Source organism: Miniopterus natalensis, chromosome 1 (assembly GCF_054644295.1).
Source record: "Miniopterus natalensis isolate mMinNat1 chromosome 1, mMinNat1.hap1, whole genome shotgun sequence".
In the NCBI taxonomy this organism is placed as follows: Eukaryota; Metazoa; Chordata; class Mammalia; order Chiroptera; family Miniopteridae; genus Miniopterus; species Miniopterus natalensis.
This window is the reverse complement of record NC_142081.1, coordinates 63,991,511-64,013,145: the sequence shown is the minus strand read 5'-3', so window position 1 is coordinate 64,013,145 and position 21,635 is coordinate 63,991,511. Positions and strand designations below refer to the sequence as shown.

Sequence of the window (21,635 nt, the reverse complement as noted above, 5' to 3'; positions counted from 1 at the left end):
TACTTTACAAACAATCCAGCCAGTTAAAAATCCTACCCATCTTTTAAGCCCAGAATGGCTGTCAATTTATCTCTAAAATTACTCAGCATTCTCTCAACAACGTGTGATTACCATTGACTGAGGCTAGAAGTCAGATTTCTCAAGTCTATGGGGACAGTCCTGGAAAAACAACCAAGTCTATATATTCATAATATTTTTTATATAATATGTTTCACTCTTCCATATAGCAAACAACTTTTTGTTAAATAATCTTAAGAAATTTCTTGATTAAAGAGTAGCTGCTGCTGGTAAAGATGGTGGACTGAATCCATGTATCTACTCTCATTCCCTGCTAAAACCTTACTAGAAAGTATGTCATAAAAAGGCATAAACTCACAAAGATGGAGAACAGAAGAGAGAAAGTGGTAGAATCAACTAGTTTAGCAGAACAAGGTACACTGAGTCCTAGGTCAACAGTGGAGAATGCAGAGGACCAACTCAATTGATACAGCAGAATAACTCCTTCCTCTAATAACAGGGTGAGGAACTGGCGACACTGGATACTGCTAGAGGTGAAGGGAAATAAAAAGGGCACCAAAAAAACAAGGATTGATTGGCAGTCTCTTTAACAAGCAGAGAGATCCCTAGATCCTATCCCTCTTGACTGGCAACTGCCTCCCTTCCATCTAGCAGAACATAGGAGGTTTCTTCTCTGTAGAGGAATTAGCCTGAGAAAAATGAGACAGCTGAGGACAGAGGCACTACACTATAATAAAAAAAGAGGGATTCAGTTAATGTATGCACACAAGATTCTGAAAACTCTATCCATTTTCCGTTTTCAACTCCAAGAAAAAAAATGCAACGTGCCTTCACTTCAAGACAAGAGATTGGAAAATCCATTTTTTGGAATCTAACCAGCCCAAGTTACATGACTTAGCTTTACTTCCCTATAGTGAAACTCAAGGTCACAAAGCCCCACCAACACACTTTGTGCGTAATATAAAAATGTTAGGCCCTACTCAAACAAGAGCAAAACACTAATGATTAGCAAAAACATCTCTAAAGTGAAATCTAGAGATCAAAACAATGTAAAAAACAGACTATGCAGGGGAGAAGAAAACTAAAAAACAAACAAATAAAAACCCCCACATAAACAAGGAACAAAAAAGGAGATTACATAATATGGATAGAGTATTATAGATGGAAACATTCAAAAAACAAAAACTGAGCTTTTAGAAATTAAAAATGATATGAAAAACTCAATCGAAAGGTCTGAAGGTAAAATTAAGAAAATTTCCCAGAAAGGGCAAAAATAAATTAGATAAAAATTAGGAGAGAAAGTTGAGAAATTAAAGGAACATTTAATTAGCAGGAATTCCACAAAACAAAAGTGGAGGAGAGATAAATACCAGTGAATTAATTCAAGAAAATGTCCCAGAACTGAAAATTTCAAACTGAAAATTTGACCTGTCCCAGCACAATGGATAAAAACCTGCGCACTGTGGGGTGAAGGGAGGGCACAGCCTGATGCCCAGTCCAGCCAGGGCAACGGTGTCTGCCTGGCCAGGGGCCACAGGAGCAGAGCAGCACGACCCGGCTGTCTTTCCACGTCCTCACTAGGCTCTGTCCTTGGCCTACATGCAGGCTGTGCCCAGCATGGCTCCCTCTCCCTCTCCTCTGCTAGCTAAGCCCCTATCTGACTATCTGACCTGGCCCTGGCTGACAGCAAGAGTGCAACAGGCCACCATCGGGTCTTCCCCATACGTAAGTAATAAAAGCTATGTCCTTCCCCTTTGATCCCTGCGTGTATTTTTTGGACTATCAAAGAACAGCATGGTGCTCTCGGGGCTGGAGCTCCTACATTACAACATCCAAAGTCATGGCACATAAGATTTTACAATCTTGAGGCAAAAAAAATACTGACATGACATACTCTTAGAGAGGAGACAGAGAGAGAAATAATTAAAGCCACATATGAATAGTCAGGAATGGGAATGACTTTGGGCTCTTCAATAGCATACCAATAAAACAATACTATACAGATCCAGAAGGAAAATATTCAAAAATGGAATTCTGCTAAAGAACCAATCAAATGTGAGAAAAGAATACAGACATTACAGATATGCAGTGTCTCACAAATTTACCTCCCATGGACCCTTTCTTAAAAATTCTCGAGAATGTGCTTTATAAAAATAAAAATAAAGAAAAGAAAGACACTGGATTCAGGAAATAAATAGCCCAACACAGAAGGAAGGTAAAGGGCCCTCCAGGACTATGGAGAGATGCTAGGATGACAGTCTGTTACAGGCACAGAAGGAAACTGGTCCAGATTACACCAAGTCAGAAGGCTCTAGAAAGGCTGCGACAGGGGAAGAAAATTGACAAAATACTTAACATGTTTAAACATCTGGATAAGAAATTTAAAAAACTGGCAATGAATATAGTATTGAATTAGTGACAAGTACACCGAGTACTAAATAAATGAAGAAAACAAGACAATTATTAGTTCAAGGGGAAAAATAAAAAGTTGTACAGGAAAGGTTTATTACCAGAGTTTATTACCTAATTCAGCTGTGAATTGGGTTTTCATAGTTACAGTAATGTAAACACTGACTATTGACCCAGCTAGAAGTGCAATATAACCACATGGGACGATGGAAGGAGAGAAAGAGTACACATATGTGATGGAGGCAAAGGGAGTTCAATAAATATGTCTAAAATTGGGGGTGGAGGGATCATGAAGTACTAACATGAACATATGTAACTTAGAGACATGGAGGTAAATATCAAAATAATCAACTTTAAGAGATGAAAATCTGATGGTTTAATGGGAGGAGGGAAAGACTCAGGTTGCTTCTGCAGCAAAATTTGAAGAACTATTTGAAAGTATGAACTTTGGCAAACATTGTAAAATATCACAAAAATAGGAATAATCTTAAACATTTAAAGAAAGTTTTAAACCTTTGAAATTTGATGCAAGTTTAAAAATTTTATTTTATTTTATTTTTTAGAGAGAGGAACGGGGAGAGAGAGAGAGAAATATCAATGCGGGAGGGAAACATTGATCGGTTGCCTTCTGCACGGCCCTGACCAGGGATGGAACCTGAAACCTGGGTATGTACCCTGACTGAAAATCGAACCTGCCGCCTTTTGGTGTAGTGTAAGGGATGATGCTCCAACCAACTGACCCGCACCAGCCAGGGCAATGTAACCTTTTTATTAAAATTCATCTCCCTTTTTGAACAAGGAGAAAATGATACAAGGGGAGGAAAACACCAAAGATAAACAGAATCCATTGTTCACTTATCAGATGATTATTTTAGGAACCTGCAGAAGTTTAAGAAGCAATGGCTAAAATTATTCCATAGTTAGATTAATAAATGTACAAGCTTTAAAGTTGTATTTTTGGCCCAGAAATTACAATCCTGGGAATTTCTATAAAGAAAATAATAATCAGAAATATACATACAGATTTATTAGGGCCCTGGCTGGTGTGGCTCTGCTGGTTGGAGCATCATCCCTTACACTATACCAAAAGTGGCAGGTTCGATTCCTAGTCAGGGCACATACCCAGGTGAGAGTTCCATCCCTGGTTGGGGCGAGTGAAGGAGGCAGCAAATAGTTGTTTCCCTCTCACACTGGTGTATCTCTCTCTCTCTAAAAAAAAGATTTATTAGGAAAGGTGAGAATCATTAAGTCATAATTTATAATAATTTTAAATAACATCTAAAATAATTTAGAAATAACAAATATTTCCAACAAGAAATAATTTGTTACGTTTGTCAAGATACATTCATATGTAAAATATGAATATGATGAAATCTACACAGCCATTAATTAATATATTTTCAAAGTAGATTTAATGATGTGGAAAAATGAACACTGCATAATGTTAGGAAAAAACTACAAATTGTATGTATAGTTGAACCTAATTATGTAAATAAAATTTGTAGAAGCACTTAACTCTGTGAACTGGAAGAACAAGAACCTCTCAGGAACTACCATTACGGAGCACACCAACTTGTCAGTGGTGTGCATCATGGGGCAGAAGAACTATGTTTTTTTAATTTACTTCCCTACACTTCATCATATCTCGAATTTTCAGCAATAGGCAGGTATTTTTATGTTATTTTTAAAAAACTACCATTTATCTCTATTCCATATTCCCATTTTTTCTATATCACAAAAGTATTTAATGTGTATCTTCTATCTATGCCCTTGCAAATGTATTATTTTGTGTGCCTATCCTTTTAATTTATTTCAATGTTGATTTTATTCATCCAGCACCTGCTGTTATATGCACAACGAATATATTTTCCTAACTGCAGACTTGTCCTTCCTAATGGGCACCCATCACATTTTAACTATTGGCTCTCCCATGAATAGACATCTATATTGCCTCCAACAAGCCCAACACCATCAAAACAACCCTGCGAAGACTATTCTCACTCCTGTCCTCTTTTGGACTGATAGGATTACTACTTCAAGGAGGATACAGATATTTAATCTAGGTATTGCAATACTACCCTCCACAATGGTAGCACCGATCTTCATTCTTGGAGGGGTTCTATAAATCCCCACCTGTCAATAGTTGGCATTATCCAGTTTTCTCATTTATGCCAAACTAGTACAAAGTAACATCTCACTGTTGCTTTAAACTGTATCTCTCTGATTACTGAACCAACTGGAGCATCTCTTCGTATCTGTCCTAGGTTCTGAGACATTCTTTTCTGTACAGTGGTTTTCCATAGCCTTTGTCGTTTTTCTGTAGGATTGCTATCTTACACCTTGATACATACCAGTTAACAATTCCTTGGGAGTTTTAAATAGTACTCTAATTATAGTGTCTACCAGTTTTCTATGTATTTTGCAAAGCTGAAAAGTTTCAGAATTATTCCTCAGTAATGGTAAATTTTACTCATAATAGTAAATGCTTCTAACATATATTGAACACTAAGAATGTGCCAGAGACTGAGTACAGCACCATATATATCATTCCATTGTTCCTTCTATTTTACACATGGGAAACTAACTAGATCAACATTTCAGGTAAACAGTAGAGTCAGTATTTGTACCTGGGCTCCTGGGTACAGAAGTAACTTGCATCTGACCCCATGGGATCTGAATGTACCATGAAAAGGATTCTTGCCTAAAGGTATCATCTTCTCTCCACCACTCCTGCCATCAACCTCTGTAATTCTCACAATTAAATATTCACTTCTGCAAGGAAAATCATTATAATATGCAAAAATTCTCTTAAGTAAAAATATTAACTCTTCGACACATTAAAGGGTTAATATATTAACTAAATTGACATATTAAAAAGTCACATCAACTGCCACATTAGACAAAGGATACATGAGAGGTGGCTCACGAGATTTGAGGTAGGTGAACAAAATGGGTCCCTCTACTAAACCTCTTTCTCTGCCATCCCTACAAGTCCACAGGTTGTGTTTTTTTCCCGTTCCTCTTTTGGAATCCTTGACTATTGAGGAGAGTTATGTCAATATAAACCCAAAATGGATAAAAGACTTAAATATAAGTCGTGAAACCATAAAAATCCTAGAGGAAACCATAGGCAGCAAAATCTCAGATATGTCTCATAGCAATATGTTTGCTGATACATCTCCTAGACAAGGAAAACAAAGGAGAAAATAAACAAATGGGATTAAAGTACAATAAAAAGCTTCTCTACAGCAAATACAGCCATCAACAAAATGAAAAGGGAGCCCACTGTATGGGAGAACATATTTGCCAACGACACATCTGATAAGAGGCTAATTTCCAAAATATATAAAGAACTCATACAACTTAACAAAAGGAAGACAAGCAACCCAATAAAAAAAATGGGCAAAGGACCTAAATAGATGCTTCTCCAAAGAGGACATACAGATGACCAAGAGACACATGAGAAAATGCTCAGTCACTAATCATCAGAGAGATGCGAATTAAAATGACAATGAGGTATCACTTCACACCTGTCAGAATGGCTCCATCAACAAATCAACAAATGACAAGTGCTGGCGAGGGTGTGGAGAAAGGGGAACCCTAGTGCACTGCTGGTGGGAATGCTGACTGGTGCAGCCACTATGGAAAGCAGTATGGAGGTTCCTCAATAAATTAAAAATGGAGCTGAGATTTGACCCAGTGATTCCACTCCTAGGAATATATCCTAAAAACCCAAAACACCAATCACCTCTATGCACCTCTATGTTCACAGCAGCGCAATTTACAATAGCTAAGATCTGGAAACAGTCTAAGTGCCCATCAGTAGACGAGTGGATAAAAAAGCTGTGGGACATTTATACCATGGAACACTATGCAGCTGTAAAAAAGAAGGATTTCTTACTCTTTGAGACAGCATGGAAGGACCTGGAGAGAATTATGCTAAGCAAAACAAGCCAGTCAGAGAAAGACGAGTACTAAATGATCTCACTCATATGTGGAATCTAATGAACACTGATGAACAAAATATATCCAGAGACATAGAAGCATGGAACAGGCTGAGGAATCTCAGAGGGAAGGTGGGGGTAGGGTAGGTGGAATGGAAGAAATTAACTAAAGAATTTATATGCAGATGTGCATAACCCATGGACACAGACAATAGTGTGATGAAGGCATGGGGGGTAAGGCTTGGGGTGGAGGGGATCAATGGGGAACATTTGTAATACTTTCAACAATAAAGATAAATTTAAAAAAATTTTAAAAAGATGAATATGTGGTTGATTTTTTTATCTCACTTAATGAGGTTAATGCCATTACTCATAAAGATAAGGAGATATAGGCATTCCTTAAAATATGATTTCTTAGGCAATAATGCAAAAGATAGAATCCAAGATAGTAAGTTAAAAAAAATACCCTCTGGCGGGGGTGGAGGAGTGGCTGGGGAGAGATTAATCAAAGAACTTATGTGTATATATGCATAACCCATGGACGCAGACAATAGTGTGGGGAAGGCCTGGGTGGGAGAGGCAGATGCGGGTTGGAGGGGACCAATGGGGGGGAAAAAGGAGGGAAATCTGTGATACTTTCAACAATAAAGATAAATTAAAAAAAAATATCTTCTAGCCTGGCCAGTGTGGCTCAGTGGTTGAGCATCAACCTAAGATCCAGGAGATCATGGTTCGATCCCAGTCAGGGCACATGCCCAGGTTGTGGGCTCGATTTCCGGTGGGGGGAGTGCAGGAAGCAGCTGATCAATGACTCTCTCTCATCATTGATGTTTCTCTCTCTCTCTCTCCCCCCTTCCTCTCTCTGAAATGAATAAAGACATGTTTTAAAAAAAAATCCTCTAATTTCACAAAGAGATAGTGTTTGACCAATGATTCATTTACTTTTATATTAGAATCATTTTTCTCTTGGTACATCAGGCAATTGATTGAATTCTCCTTTGTGAGTATATGAAAAAATAAAAGGAAAAATGAAGAGGGCAAAAACCTTGGGTAGTCTGAATGAAAATCTGGGTGGTGTCAGATAGCATCGGTCATGAAAGAGGTGAGAAACAAATTGCTAACTGTAAACACTTATTAAGCACCCACTTCATGGTGAGCTCATGGACACGCATATTAGACCATGGAGAAGTCAGAGAAAAAGACACTAGGTTGCTTTGCATAATTTCGGGAAAAAAGTTCCTGTTCAAAATGTAAATTATCCATCAATATTCATGTGTCTCCTTTAGAGAAATTTTTATCATACTGAGAAGATACTTGTCAAAATCAGCAAAAATAGGTACAGCTAGGTTCTACAGTAAAATTTCTTCAAACACTGTTTCCATTCTTTCCTCTCTCTTTTCCACTCCTGCAACTCCAATTATATGCATGATAAACTTCTCTCCTTTACATCTGTTAGTCTTTTCTCTGTTTTCCACCCTGTATTCTCTGCTTCAGCCTGGATATTTTCTATCACCCTATCTTCTAGTTTTTTAACTGTCTATACAACTGTATTGATTCTACTGGTAAACCCATGTGTTGTATTCTTAATTTCAGGTATTATTTTTAAGTTCTAGAATTCTATTTGATTCTTTTATATAAATTCAAAATCTCCCCTAAAATAGTTCATAGTCATTCTAAAGTCTAAATATGATAATTGTATTCTGTGAATATCCTTTGAGACTTTCTATTGTGTGTCTCTCTCTCAGTTCCTGTTATCTTATCAGGTCTCCTAATATGCTTGCTAATTTTTTAAAATGTTAAGTTTATTGGTTTGGTAATTTTTGATTGCCTGCTGAAAATTGTATGTGAAATAACTTAGCGATAATTTGAGGCTCTGGCCACCTTATCTTTCGCAGGAGAGAAATGGGCAGTAAGAGTAGGATCAGATTTCTTTAATTCATTCTAGGACTGATATGATTTAAAGCTGGATATAAGTATTTGCAAGGACTGGACTGTCTCCAGTTTGCCTTTATTCTTAAGGTATAGCCATTCAAGAGTCCAACTGAAAACTTGCAGAGCTAACCAGGTCCACTCCGCTTCGGTTTGCCCTGAACTCTGATTTTTGTCTTCACAGCCCTTTTAAGCTGCTGAAAGCCCTACTCAGCTTCTCAGATGAAGTTTTCTCTGCAACATCTTGGCTTCCCTGTATTATTTTTTAATCAGAAAGTGCCTTGAGGGGAAAGGAGACAATGCTCAGGGCTTTCATTCTCTCTGGAATTCTGATAATTCAAATTATTTCAATTATTATAATTCCTTAATGCCTTCCAATATTATTTTAATTTTAATTTCATATAACTTTTCTAGTTGTTTGTATTGAGAGTTTGTCTGATGCAACAAAGCTGAAAATGGGTATTTTCAATATCTATTAAAATTAAACACATATATACCCCCTGACTCAGCATGTCCATTCTAGGATCTGATCCTACAGGAAAGCTCATACATTCCCCAAAGCATGTGTACAATAATGTTCATCTAGTATTATTTGTAATATAGCAAAAGATATAAAAGATATCAGTAAAGAATAAAGTCTATCAATAAAAACAGGTTCAATATATTATCCATGCAATAGAACACAGTGATGTGGAAACGAATGACCTGGATTTTTACGTGTTAAGGTGGAAGCTGGAAAATAATGTGTATATTATGTTCCAATTTAGGTAAAAATGGATAAATGCATGTATACATATTCACATATGCAAAAATTGTTTTTGAACAGATATATAAAAATACAAAAGAGTGTTTGCTCAGGGAAAGAACAGGAAAAAGGGAGGGTTTAGATTCAGTGGAAGATTTTCATTATTTTATAGTGTTTGAATTCAGTTTTTACATAGTACATGCCTAAATTTATAATAAACATTATTTAAAAGAAAAATAAAATATAACATGAGAGGTGCTACATACTAGCAAAGAAGAAAATGGCAGCTCAAAGGGGGCAAGAGAACCTCAAAGTATCCATCTCTGAGTTTAGACTTTAAGGACAGACTGAATTTATTAGGTGAAGGAGAGATAAAGCATATAGAGAAGGGAAGTGGGACATGGAGGTATAAGGGGATACTCACTCTACAGAAACCATCAACAGTTCTAAATTGATGGCGGGTAGGGTGGATGTCGGAGACTGGCTGTCTTATGAGCCTCATTTTCCCCAAGGACAGACTGTGCCATGCTAAGAAGTTTAAATTTTGTTTTGAGGTGATGGGGAATGACTAAAAAGTTTACAAAGAAAGTGTAACATGATCAGTTTTGTATTTCATATATATTATGATAGCAGCACTGTGGACAATGGGTTGACAAGGGGTAAGGCAGGAGGAGATGGACTCGAGCTATAAGACTGCTGCAATATGGTGCTTGTCTTTCTCTGACTGGCTTATTTCACTTAGCATAATGCTCTCCAGGTTCATGCATGCCATCGCAAAGGGTAAGATTTCCTTCTTTTTTAAGGCTGAGTAATATTCCATTGTATAAATATACAACAGCTTTTTTATCCACTCACCTACTGATGGACACTTGTGATGCTTCCAAATTTTGGCTACTGTAAATAACGCTGCAAGTACCATATGATTTCACTCATATGTGGAATCGAATGAACAAAATTAACAAAAGAGAAACAGACTCATAAATAGAGAGCAGGCTGACGTCAGGGGAGGGGAGTTGTGGTGCTAGGTGAAAAGGTGAAGGGATTAAGCAAAGAAAAAAAATTTCATAGACACAGACAACAGTATATTGATTACTCAAGGGAAAGGGGGTACAGGGAGGTAGGAGAGGGCAAAGGGGGGATAAGTGGTGAGAGAAACTTGAATCGCGCTGGTGCACACACAGTATATAGATGATGCAGTATAAAATTGTACACCTGAAACCTACGTAATATTATTAACCAATGTCACTCTAACAAATTCAATTAAAAAAAACCCCACACAAACAAACAAACAAATAAACAAAGGTTGCTGCAATAACCTAGGGCAGACCCTAATGCAGTGAAAATAAGAAAAGGGACAGATAATAAAATGTAAGGAGACAGAATTAGAAGAACTTGAGGCCTTATTCATAAATAATGGAATATGTGAAATCATTTGTTACAGTTCACTTTTTTTGGCTCAGACAAATGAGTAGACAATGGACCCTTCACTGTCAGGAAAGCAATGTTCAGTTCTGCAGCTAAGGGTGTGGTGCTTGAGGACATCTAAGAAAGGAAGGCGTCGGTGGCAGCTGAATATACACGCCTGGAGCATATGAAGATGGCGGAAGAACAGGCTTAATCGTAGTAAGAATAAAACTGGGAGTTGAAGTCATGGGGATATTTAACATTACCACAGGAGGAAGGCTGTGGATGGAACCACAACACATAAGGGTGGAATGTATATGGTTAAGTCCCAAAAGGAAGCTAAGAAAGTACTCAGAAAGGTTTCAGGAGCGAGTAGTATCATAGAAGCCAATGGATGACAGTATCAAGAAGCACCAGTCTTTCAGAGAAATCGAGAAAGACAGGGCCCGAAGTGTGTTGTTGGTATTGAGGAACCAGAAGATGATATATTTGATCACTGTTTTAGAGTTCCCTAGTGCTTGTTTAAAGATGTGAACCTAGATGCAATGCTGGCCATAGAACAAACTGCTGTAAGAAAAGTACAATCAGAGGGGCATGGAAAGCAACCATGTCCATTAGATAGACTTAAATAAATGACACCAAATTGTCTAGAACTCAAATATAATTTGTCATAATTATAAAATCATTCATTTTTATTTTTAATCTTTACTATTTGCCTGGCACATATTAGGTGCTTAAAAACACTTAATGAAAGAGAATGAATTAACATTTTAGGGGTTTCTAATCATTTGGTGCATGTTGATAAACCAAAAAATAATCAAAGACAAATAGCTCAAAGAAAACATGAAAGCCATAAAGTTCATGAAGAGTGGCAGTGTTGACAGTTCACATCATAGCAATGGTATTAAGAACACTGATGAATTAAGAGCATGGGAGGGGAAAATGATAACTTATTAAAGGAGATCAGTTCTTTCATAAAAGTAGGGTGATTTTCTTTCTCCCATCATGATTGTGGAATAAAAAACTCTAATAATTAAACTATTCTAGTTTATGAAAACTGCCATACTATTCTTAACATTTGCCTCAAAACGCTAATAAAATACAGGGTGGGCAAAAGTAGGTTTACAGTTGCAGTACAAGTAAATAATACAATAATTAATAAATAATAATACAAGAATAAACTCTGTGTTTCTCAAACTCACAACTATAAGCCTACTTTTGCCCACCTCTGTATAGTACAGTTAATAGAAAAGAGTGAAAGTAACTGAGTCTTTCTTAAATGTTTAGAACACATTTAGGACTTGACAGCAGTAAGGGCTAAGCAATTATAACTTGGAATCTTGGGATAACTTCTTTACTACTCTGCAAATTAATTTTCTAACTCATAAAAGAGAAGAGGTTAAATTAGATATTCTCTAAAGGAAGTTTCTACTCACATTTCGGATGAAACAACATCTAATCACAGAGACTATCAGATACTTCAGGTGTGTAGGACTTTTTGTATAGCATAAAATGTGCACTTTTATAAAAGTAGACTTTCTGACAGAACAATTTCCTTTTAGATACAGCTTACATTTTTATTCAGGCCAACAAGCTGGTAATAATTTCTATAATTAATTTTAGACATTTTCATACCCATTAGAAGTTTAAGTTTTTCATAAAAATATATCATGAATGTATGTGAGTTTTTCTACATTAAAATTGATTTCATAATTATCATAACCTGACATTATTTTTCTGTGCTTTAAATGCCTATATTTTGAGAAACACGTAGTACAAATTCTTACCTCTAAGAGATAAGGCTCCATTTGTTCCAGGGTTTTTCCAAGATGCTTATCTGGATTTAAACCTGCCAAGAAAGTTTAAATTTTAAAAATAAATGTCTGATTAAAAGTTTAAAGACACATTCCCCTTCCCTTGAGCCCTCCTCACCTAGGAAATGAGTAGGTGTATATTTTAAATTGCTTTGATCCTAAAATAAAATGCACTTTGCTAATATTTACTTCCCCATTCCCCTTGGGTAACTGTTTTTCTTGCCCCTGAAAAGTGTCTTTTTCCAATTCATTTCAATTGCATTGTGTCATCTACTAGGTGCACTGTTTCAATTCGTTTTCCCTTTTTTGAATTATGTAATTAGGATAGAAAAAAAAAGTACCATTTCAAAGATATAAAATTAACTTATAGACAACAGTGAGAATTTTTCTGATTTATACCTGTTTTATCTGACCTTCAAACATCTTAGTTAGAGAATAAAAGGAGAAAATAGAAGAGTGGTAGACGGGTAGGCCTCTATAGTTAATTCACTTAACAGCAGCGTACAGACACACATAGTTGTATCATCAAATTAAATATTTCACTTTGATGATTGCTTTTGTGACAATGTATTCTCCAAGGAAAGACAGAGACAACTCTGAAAAATCATTATGTACCACCAGCACGTGCATAATCTCGTAAAGATGTTGAACCAGCCGCTGCAACGTTAGCTTGTGCCTGGCAGCAGCTGCCACGGGTAGGCAGCGGAGGAGGGAGGGTGGGGCCGGCGAGCCTGCCTTGCTGCGGGGTGGAGCCCGCAGCGCCTCCGCAGCACTGAGACGGGCCCTGGGCTGGGCTCTCTTCCCAGCTGCTGCTGGCCAGGACAGTGGCCCAGAGAAGTTGAGGCTGGACAGGAAATGTGCCGGCACCAAAAAGACGGGCCCCCAGAGCCCTGCCAATCTGGGGCTCCACACCGCATTTCCAGATTCACAGGCTGGCTAAACATTAATGGAAAGAGAAGCATAAACCTATCTTCTCTCACTATGGAGGCAGGTTTGGCAGATGGGAGAAGCTGACTGAACTTCAATCTTGCCATATTCAGAAGTTGCTGAAGTTCAAGAGATGCTTCTTGGTGACAACAAAGATGTCTTTGGGCCATCAACTGTGGTAGCAAATAGAAGAACCTCAACTCTGACACCAGGAAAGATGAGTCAGGGTCAAGGGAAAGAAGTTTATCCAACCCAACCACAGATTTGTATCAGCCGTCTTTTAGTCCAGCGAGAACTCATAGCCAGGGTTTTGAAAGAGGAAAGGAAGACCCTTCTCAAAATAAAGATGATTCTTCTCTTAACATGTCAAAATGAAGTCTGAACTTCAAAATGGCTTGGAGAAGGACAGTTCAGCTTCAAGCAAGTTTACACAAAAAAAGAAACTCTCAAGGTGCAAAAAAAAAACACAAAAAACCCACAACAAAAACCCTAGAAAAAAAGAGCCGCAAAGGAGTTAGTACAATCACAGATCTTTCTGTTACTGTACTGGCTGACTGGGTGAAGATTCGTGGTACTCTAAAGAGCTGGACCAAGTCTGGTGTGTGTTGAAACCTGGAGTGCTACTGATCTATAACCTCCCAAAATGGTCAATAGATAGGAACAGCCCTGAATGCCTGTGAAATCACTGAGCATCTATCAAAAAACCTTTTTTATTCTTTGAAGGAGTCTATTTGGGCAGTAAAGGGTCAAAAAGACAAAGCAGCTGGATCCATTACTCAGCCCTTCCCTAGCAGTTACTTAACCATCCAAGCTACCTGACAGTCAGACAGAAGGTCTTGGATGGATGCTTTGGAGTTGGCTTTGAACTGTTTTAGTCTTAAACATACAATGATCAGGGAAGGAAAGGAACATGAACTGAGCATTTCATTAGAGAGCACATATGTAACTTTTTATGGCTTATTACATGCTAACAATCTCCACGGTGGAAACAACTTCCAGTTAAATGACAGTAAAATTGAATGACAGCATTTTAAAGGCCAAGATTTGTATTCTGACAAATCCAGTTCTTATTTTTTTCCTTTGTTATTTTTTTGCCTCATATTGGATTGAAAAGGATTTTTGTCTGTTTTCTCTAATGATTAGGAAGCTACAGACTGTGTTTCTACTCTTTCAGTAATCACTTGTAATTTTTAACACACATTCAGAAACACAGTATTTTAGTCTGAATGTATTATCTAAAAATTTATGAATATTAAGAGTATAAATCTAAGAATTTATGTTTAGCATCCCTTTGACCAAGAGAAATTATGTTTTAACTAGACACTAAATAAGGTCCACAATTTCAGTTGTTATTATTGTGTTAAATTTTAGTTCCATCATTTTGTGCAAGAGAAATTAAGTTTACCCACATATTTCACAACGTCTGTGCTCTCCATCCTCTTCCATGCCTCCTGGAGCTCAAGCTATTTCTAGTCTGAAATCCATTCTTTATTTTTCACTGAAAACCTGTGAGCAGTAAACTCTTTTAGTGTCGTCATGTCTGATAATGTCCTAGTTTGCTCTCACCATTAGATAATAGTTTAGCTGTAAAATAGAATCTTTATATCAAGGAATCTTTATTTTATCTATGTTAGACTGTACAACTTTCAACTTACCTAAAACATTCTTTAATCTTAATACAATTTGTCTATGCGTATGTTTATTCTTATTTATACTGCATAGTACCTAATGTGCACTTTCAATGACAAAACTTCTATCTTTCTTTAAGGCTAGAATATTTTCAACTATTATATCTGTAAATACTATTTTTCTGCCTTTTCTCCTATTCCCCCCCCCCCCCCCGGAAAGTCTAATATACAAATATTGCAATTTCCCAATATCCTCCATATTTTTAAACTGCTTCCCCCCCGGCCCAGTGCCATCTCTCTCTGTTGCCTTCTGGGTGAACCTTTTTTCGGCTCATTCCCTCTGACTTGGCTCCTCTAGAGTTTATTCTGCCCACTGAGGTTTTTAAATGACTGTGTTTCATTTCCTAAATTTCTAATTAGTTACTTTTCATATCACACTGTTGCTGTTTCTTTCTGGGTGATTTATTTTTCCAACTGATTGCTTTTTCTTTAATGGGTGTTATGTTTTTCTTTATCTTTTTAAGGTTCTCCCACACATGGGGCACTTTCAGTGTCTGTTTCCCCACAGACTGTGATCTCCCAGCTGCTTTAGTCTGCTTTGTATTACAGCCCACAGCTTCAGTCGTGCTTACTACTGAGTGTGTCTTTTCATTTCTAGTTCACAGAGATGGTTATGATATCTTCCAGAGCAGCTGTCTTTTATACTTTTCCTTCATGTATTCATCTACTACCGTCATGGATTTGGAGTATAAATCTAGAAAACTCAAAGCACGAATGTACAAGGCCAGGAGAGCTAGATGGCGCTTTTCAACCTTTCCAATTCTGTGATTCTCATATACATATTGGTCACACAGCATATACATGTCACGCTCAGCTTTCAGGCACTATGTTACACATCATTAAAATCATTTTAAAAGTCTTTCATGATTGAATCTAAGAATTCATGTTTTGCATTCTCTATAAGGATCAAGGAGTAAATAAATGCCTGTCTAAAAAGCATGAAAGAGAATTTAAGAGCATATACTTCATACAGGTGGGCACTGAAAGGTCAAACTGATGATCTCATTTTTCTTGTAGTCTTTTAATTCATTGTAGAGTCATCAAACCCTGGTTCTGAACTGTTAAAGTACAGAGATGGCTGTTACATCTCATTTCAGAGATGGCTGCATCCCACGATGGGTAAAGTAATTTGGCTTGCCTTTAGATAAGAGAGTCAGTAAAACATGTAAACATAAGCCACACTGGGCAGTTTTTCCACATGAGTCTGTGATCATCATACAAGTTCACCTTGGTAAAAATGACAGTCACTGGAGACCTCATGATCGCTGCCCACATGACATGCATTTCATATTGTTTTTATAAAATACAGGCTGGGGCAAAAGTAGGTTTACATATGTGAGTATGTGAAACACAGAGTTTATTCTTGTATTATTAATTATTGTATTATTTTCCATATGAACAACTGAAAACTTATTTTTGCCCCACCCTGTATTTTCTTGGATAAGATCCAGAGATTCTTAGCAATTCAAGCTACTGTCCTTGAAAAATCAATGGCCTGAAGCCACCCTGATCTGAGATCTCTTCTAAATCAGTTGAAACTATTATACACCAGATAATATTAGTTATGGATATGATAGGAAGATTATTCAACTTACCCCAGAATGTATTCAGATATGGAACTTTACTCAAAAATTCTTTGCTGCTTAAAACACTGATGATTCTATAAATATTAAACTACATGCAAATAAAAATCTTTGTAGCTTATTTTTCTAAATACAATGAATGACTGAATGTTTAATTTTCTTACACCCCCACATTTTTTTTTCCACAAGTTTTCTCATTTGGAAACATCTTAGTGTTGTATGCATAGTCTTTATAATATTTACTTTCTAAATGGAACAAAACAATTATTAAAATACATACTATTAAAACAAAGATCTGGAGAAAAAGATCACTTTAACATGAAAAAAATGTTAGCTTTTCTATAATTATGAAACTCACATATGTTAATCTTTAATGTCCTGCATTTTCGTTTTGATATTTCCTATTTGACATGCATGGAGAATTCTGACATTCAAGGTTCTTCATAATTGAGAATGAAAGGTCAGGGTCAGATTAGCATCAATAAAATATATTTATCGTTGGGATTATTTTTTTTAAATTTGTATGCTTTAAATGGTTTAGACAAAAACATCTTAAATAATGGAATCGATGTTTGAGTTAAAATTTAACACAAAGCTTAGACAACATAAATAAATTCTCAGCTTAATTTACTTGCTTTACCAACAATAATCCACTTACAGCCTGGCCCGCATGTCAGGGCACATGCCCGGGTTATGGGCTCGATCCCCAACAGGAGGTGTGCAGGAGGCAGCCGATCAATGACTCTCTCATCATTGATGTTTCTATCTCTCTCTCCCCCTCTCCCTTCCTCTCTCTGAAATAAATAAAAAATATATATATTTTAAAGAGAATCCACTTACATTTGTAAGCACAACTAAAGAATGATGCTAACATACCAATATATTTGCTCTCAAACAATTATTACATATAATCAATTTAAAGTATAAAAATATATAACAATCCCTCAACAATTTTTAAATCCATCTTATACACTTACTCAATTTTTAAGCAGTAGCCTTTTAACTGGGAAATGCAGCTAGTCCAAACTGCATAATCTTCTCTTGCTTTAAATAGAACCTAGTATCTAGACCCAATACAATTTCATGTAACTTGAAAATCTCTCTCCTAATCTTTGTAATGTCATCATTCCTATTTTATTTGATATAAAACTGTTATTTACATAAAAAACCTTTGAGAGACTGTGACAAGTTTATGAAAAAGCCACAGCAGTCCATGGGCTTTTTCAATGCAACTCAACATTATCTAAGAGCTTCAATTTATCCTTGTGCTTGAAAAAGATGGCTCATTTTTTAGATTCATTCGGTTTAGGTGCCTCCTTCCTAGTGAAGCCTGGGTCATGAATGGATAAAAACTGGCTTCACCATAACTTAATAGTTTGTTCAATTTCCCTCCTGAATCAGTCAGCTGTGGAATGTGAGTCTCAATGTATCTATCTTTCTTATGAAAATCTTTATAATCATTGAGATGATTACATTTATTAATGTTGATATAAATATAAATATCAAGAAATATCAATATTAATAAGGATGATTACAACCCATAGGATCCAGGATGATGTTATATTTAGAGTACTTTTTAACTAAAAATATATATATACATATATATAAAATAACATATATATGTGTATATATATGTTACTTTAAGTTACGAACAAAATTTTCTCCAAAGTGCAGGAAAAATTTACTGTAAATCCTGACACCTAACCATTTAATCACATCTTATAGACATTCCTTGATGGAAGTGAGGTGGATGAATAAACCTACAACAAGACATAGGCACTGGATAACTCCACGAAGAATTAAGAAATTAATTAGAAGGAAGAACCATAATTTGTAGAGCTGACATCTATTTTACTTTACTTGCATGTATCAATGGGAAGCAATTACAATTCAATTAAAATATTCAATTTTATTACTTTACTGACTGACCTTGAAGTTAATGCCTGTTTTATTTAATTGCATCATCTATGAATAAATGTTAGCCCTACAGTGTTATGCCCCATTATTTTCAATGCATTTTTTAACTTCTTAACTGAATTATATCAGTTAATTTATTATCTACTGTCATGAAACCAAGTGGAGGTTTATTTCTTCGGGACAGCCCAATATATGATATGAGAGAAACATCACAAAATGTTTGATAATGCTATTTTTAACAGTCAAATAAAATGAATTGTGTTCTCATCTCATGTAGCCCAGAGTTTTACTGTAAAATCAGTAGGTGATATTAGAAAAGGTATAATCACTCTGGGAAGTAATTTCCAGTCTGCCTATAATTCCTGATAAATTCAATGCAGACAGAAATGGGACATCCCATGTATTTCGAAAGTTCACACACACACACACACACACACACACACACACACACACACACACACTCACTCACGGGTCCCTTCTTATTTCTACCAGGCTTACTGGACACCAAAATAAGTAGATTCCGTTTAAAAGCTTTAACGGCTCTGTTGGTAAATCTAACTTGTTTTTTGTCCCCAGTCTCTAGCTGAGTACACTACTATTCTATGAGCATTTAAGAAATAAAATGACTAAATTCGTGTTAAAAAGAGCAGATAAGAAAGACTGGTTATGTAATCTCTAAAGTAAAAATGAGCTCACATATTCTGAAAGTTGACTATTTGGGGAAAACTTTTATTTCAGTTTCCAGATTTTTCATTTCTACCCTGAGACCACTAAATGCTTACCTATCTTAGATGTTGTGTTAGGACTCATCTCAACATGGAACTGGTTTCTGAAACCTATGAACTGGTATTTCACCTCAGTGTAAGCAATAAAGAAGACCTGGGTACTTATGGATTCACTTTTAAGATCCATGGCATGCAGGAAATGAATGACCAATAAATCATATTAAGTATAATTATGCAGTCAATGATAATCAATACTTGCTGGTGATAGCCTAAAGGGTCCTTTTTTTTTTAACTTTTAAAAATTCTACACAGTTTTAACATGTAAAAAATGAATAAAAAGTAAAAGATATGTTTGAAACAAAAATTTTTTTAAAAGGAATTTGATATATTTATTTCAGAAATATCTTCCTAATCTTTCATATTAGTTTTCAACATTATGAGTACTGAAAACTGAAAGAACCTCAGTATGAGCCTGGTGCGTCTGAAGGGTTGAAATTTGAGGTTAAAAAAGTGACAAAACCCAGATCCTACAGAACCTCAAGTTTCATTTTAAAGAGTTTATAGTTGAATGCAAGGTCACAGAGAAGACAGAGAAATTCTAAGCAGAGAAATCATACAATCCAATTTGAATTTTGGAAAAATCATTCCTTGGCAGGAAACAAGACTGAAGGTAAGAAGGCAAATTAAAGGGGCTGCTGCAATCGTTAGTGAGAGAGGACATAACAGACAAGGCAATAGGTATGGAGGGAGAGAAGAGATTTGAGAGCAACACAGTAGGTGGGATATAGAGTGCTGCTGATGGACTGGGTATGGGGAGTACAGGGAAGAGAAAAAGTAAGGATAATTCTCAGGTTTCAGACTCTGATCAAATTAAAAGATGCTGGCACCAAACACCGTTTATTTCAGATAAAGAAAAGACAGAACAGAATAAAGCCTGGGGAGGAAAATAAAGGGTAGATTCAATTTTAGACATGTGCTTGAGGTTCCAGCCAATCACCAGAGAAGAGACAGATAATTGCTAATTAGGTGTATGGAGGTAGAGCCCAGCAGAGAGGTCTGGACTAGAGATACTAATATAGAAATAGAAGACATGAGATGAAATTCCTCAAGAAGAATATGTGAAGTGAGAAGAGAAAATACAAGAAAGAACATTGATGAATATCAAACTTTAATGGACACTGTAATCAGAGAGTTGTCCAAAATGCAAATCTGATCTGGTCATTTAATTTTCAATCATACTCCTGGGTGAGATAGTTATATAAGCACTGGCATCTAATTCTTTTCTTTTCTTCCTACAATGGTTAATTTTATGTGTCAACTAGAGTGGGCCACGGAGTGCCCCGATTAAACACTGTGTCTGTGTGTGTCCGTGAGGGTGCTTCTGGATGAGACTGGCATCTGAATCAGTGGTCTGTGAGGTAGGTTGGCCTCCCCAATGTGGGTGGGCATCATCCAATCCATTAACGGCCTGAAGAGGAAGGGGAAATTGCCCACCACTGCTTTTTTCTGCGTTTCCAGAGGGGTTTTCAGCTTAATTGTCATATGTTATTGGAAACCTGTTTTAGTTTAAGCTGTCTAACTCAGCCATGAACGTTACTACGGAGGGCTTTTATAATAGCATGTGTTAAAATAAGATCTTCATTTGTGGATATTGCATTTTGTATATTTTTTGATAGTTTTAAAATAGAGGGAATTGGAGCTAGTTAGTTGATATGAAGGTAGAAAGACAGGCTCTAGAATTATAATATAGTACTTATTTCTTAGAAGGCAATATATAATATTTTATGCACACATAGACACACACATAAGTAGCTTTGGAATATATGGAATCTTAATCTATTCAAAAATTCAAAGAACATATCCCTACCAGCACCAAATAGTTATAGGCATAACTTATTTTTTAACAGTCTGCCTTATCGAGTAAAGGAAAAGATATGTTAGCAATAAAATGAACAGAATCAGTACTTATTTCCTCTGCTGTTATAATATGTTACTCTCTTTTATAGACTGAGCAGAAGGCTCTCTACTCAGCGATGGGTCACTGCGGGGATGGTAGTATTTGTATTTAAATTGGAAGGAAAGATTATATCACATATACTCAGAGTTTGATATTTGAACTCTGATTTCTCTCCCTCAAGATAGTAGGTAATTTACAACACATTTGGGAAATGTTAAGAATCCCAACTTTTGATGTTGCAATACTTGAGTTATAAGTTTAAAAATTCTGTGTTCAAGTTCTTTGTATAAAGGTAGAAATATATTTCTCATAGCAATTAACTATACTTGAATGCACATTAAGTAATCTTTTATTAATGTAACATAGGAGTTACTACAGGTGAGCATGTGTAGGAGTGAACTTAGCTATCGGGAAGGCTGCACGATTAAAGCTTGTGTTCTACTTAGTATGGGCATCTCTTAATGTTAACCCAAAGAGTGAGGCTTTAAAAAATATATGTTAAAAACCTGAAGAAAAAAAATTAGCAGCTCTCTAAGAGACAAGCAGAGAGTCGAAAAACCATCCATGCTGCTTGC

At 36.2% G+C, this 21,635-nt stretch overlaps 1 protein-coding gene and 1 pseudogene across 1 annotated transcript in view; one reads left to right on the top strand and one right to left on the bottom strand.

The window, feature by feature from the left end:
* Nucleotides 1-21,635, bottom strand: part of DPH6 (diphthamine biosynthesis 6) — a 144,982-nt gene that overhangs the window by 14,889 nt on the left and 108,458 nt on the right. The window contains exon 6 of the mRNA XM_016220425.2: nucleotides 12,237-12,298. Coding sequence (XP_016075911.2) covers nucleotides 12,237-12,298 — 62 coding nt within the window. The remainder of the gene's footprint in view (nucleotides 1-12,236; nucleotides 12,299-21,635) is intronic.
* Nucleotides 13,119-14,300, top strand: LOC148094162 (oxysterol-binding protein-related protein 8 pseudogene; annotated as a pseudogene).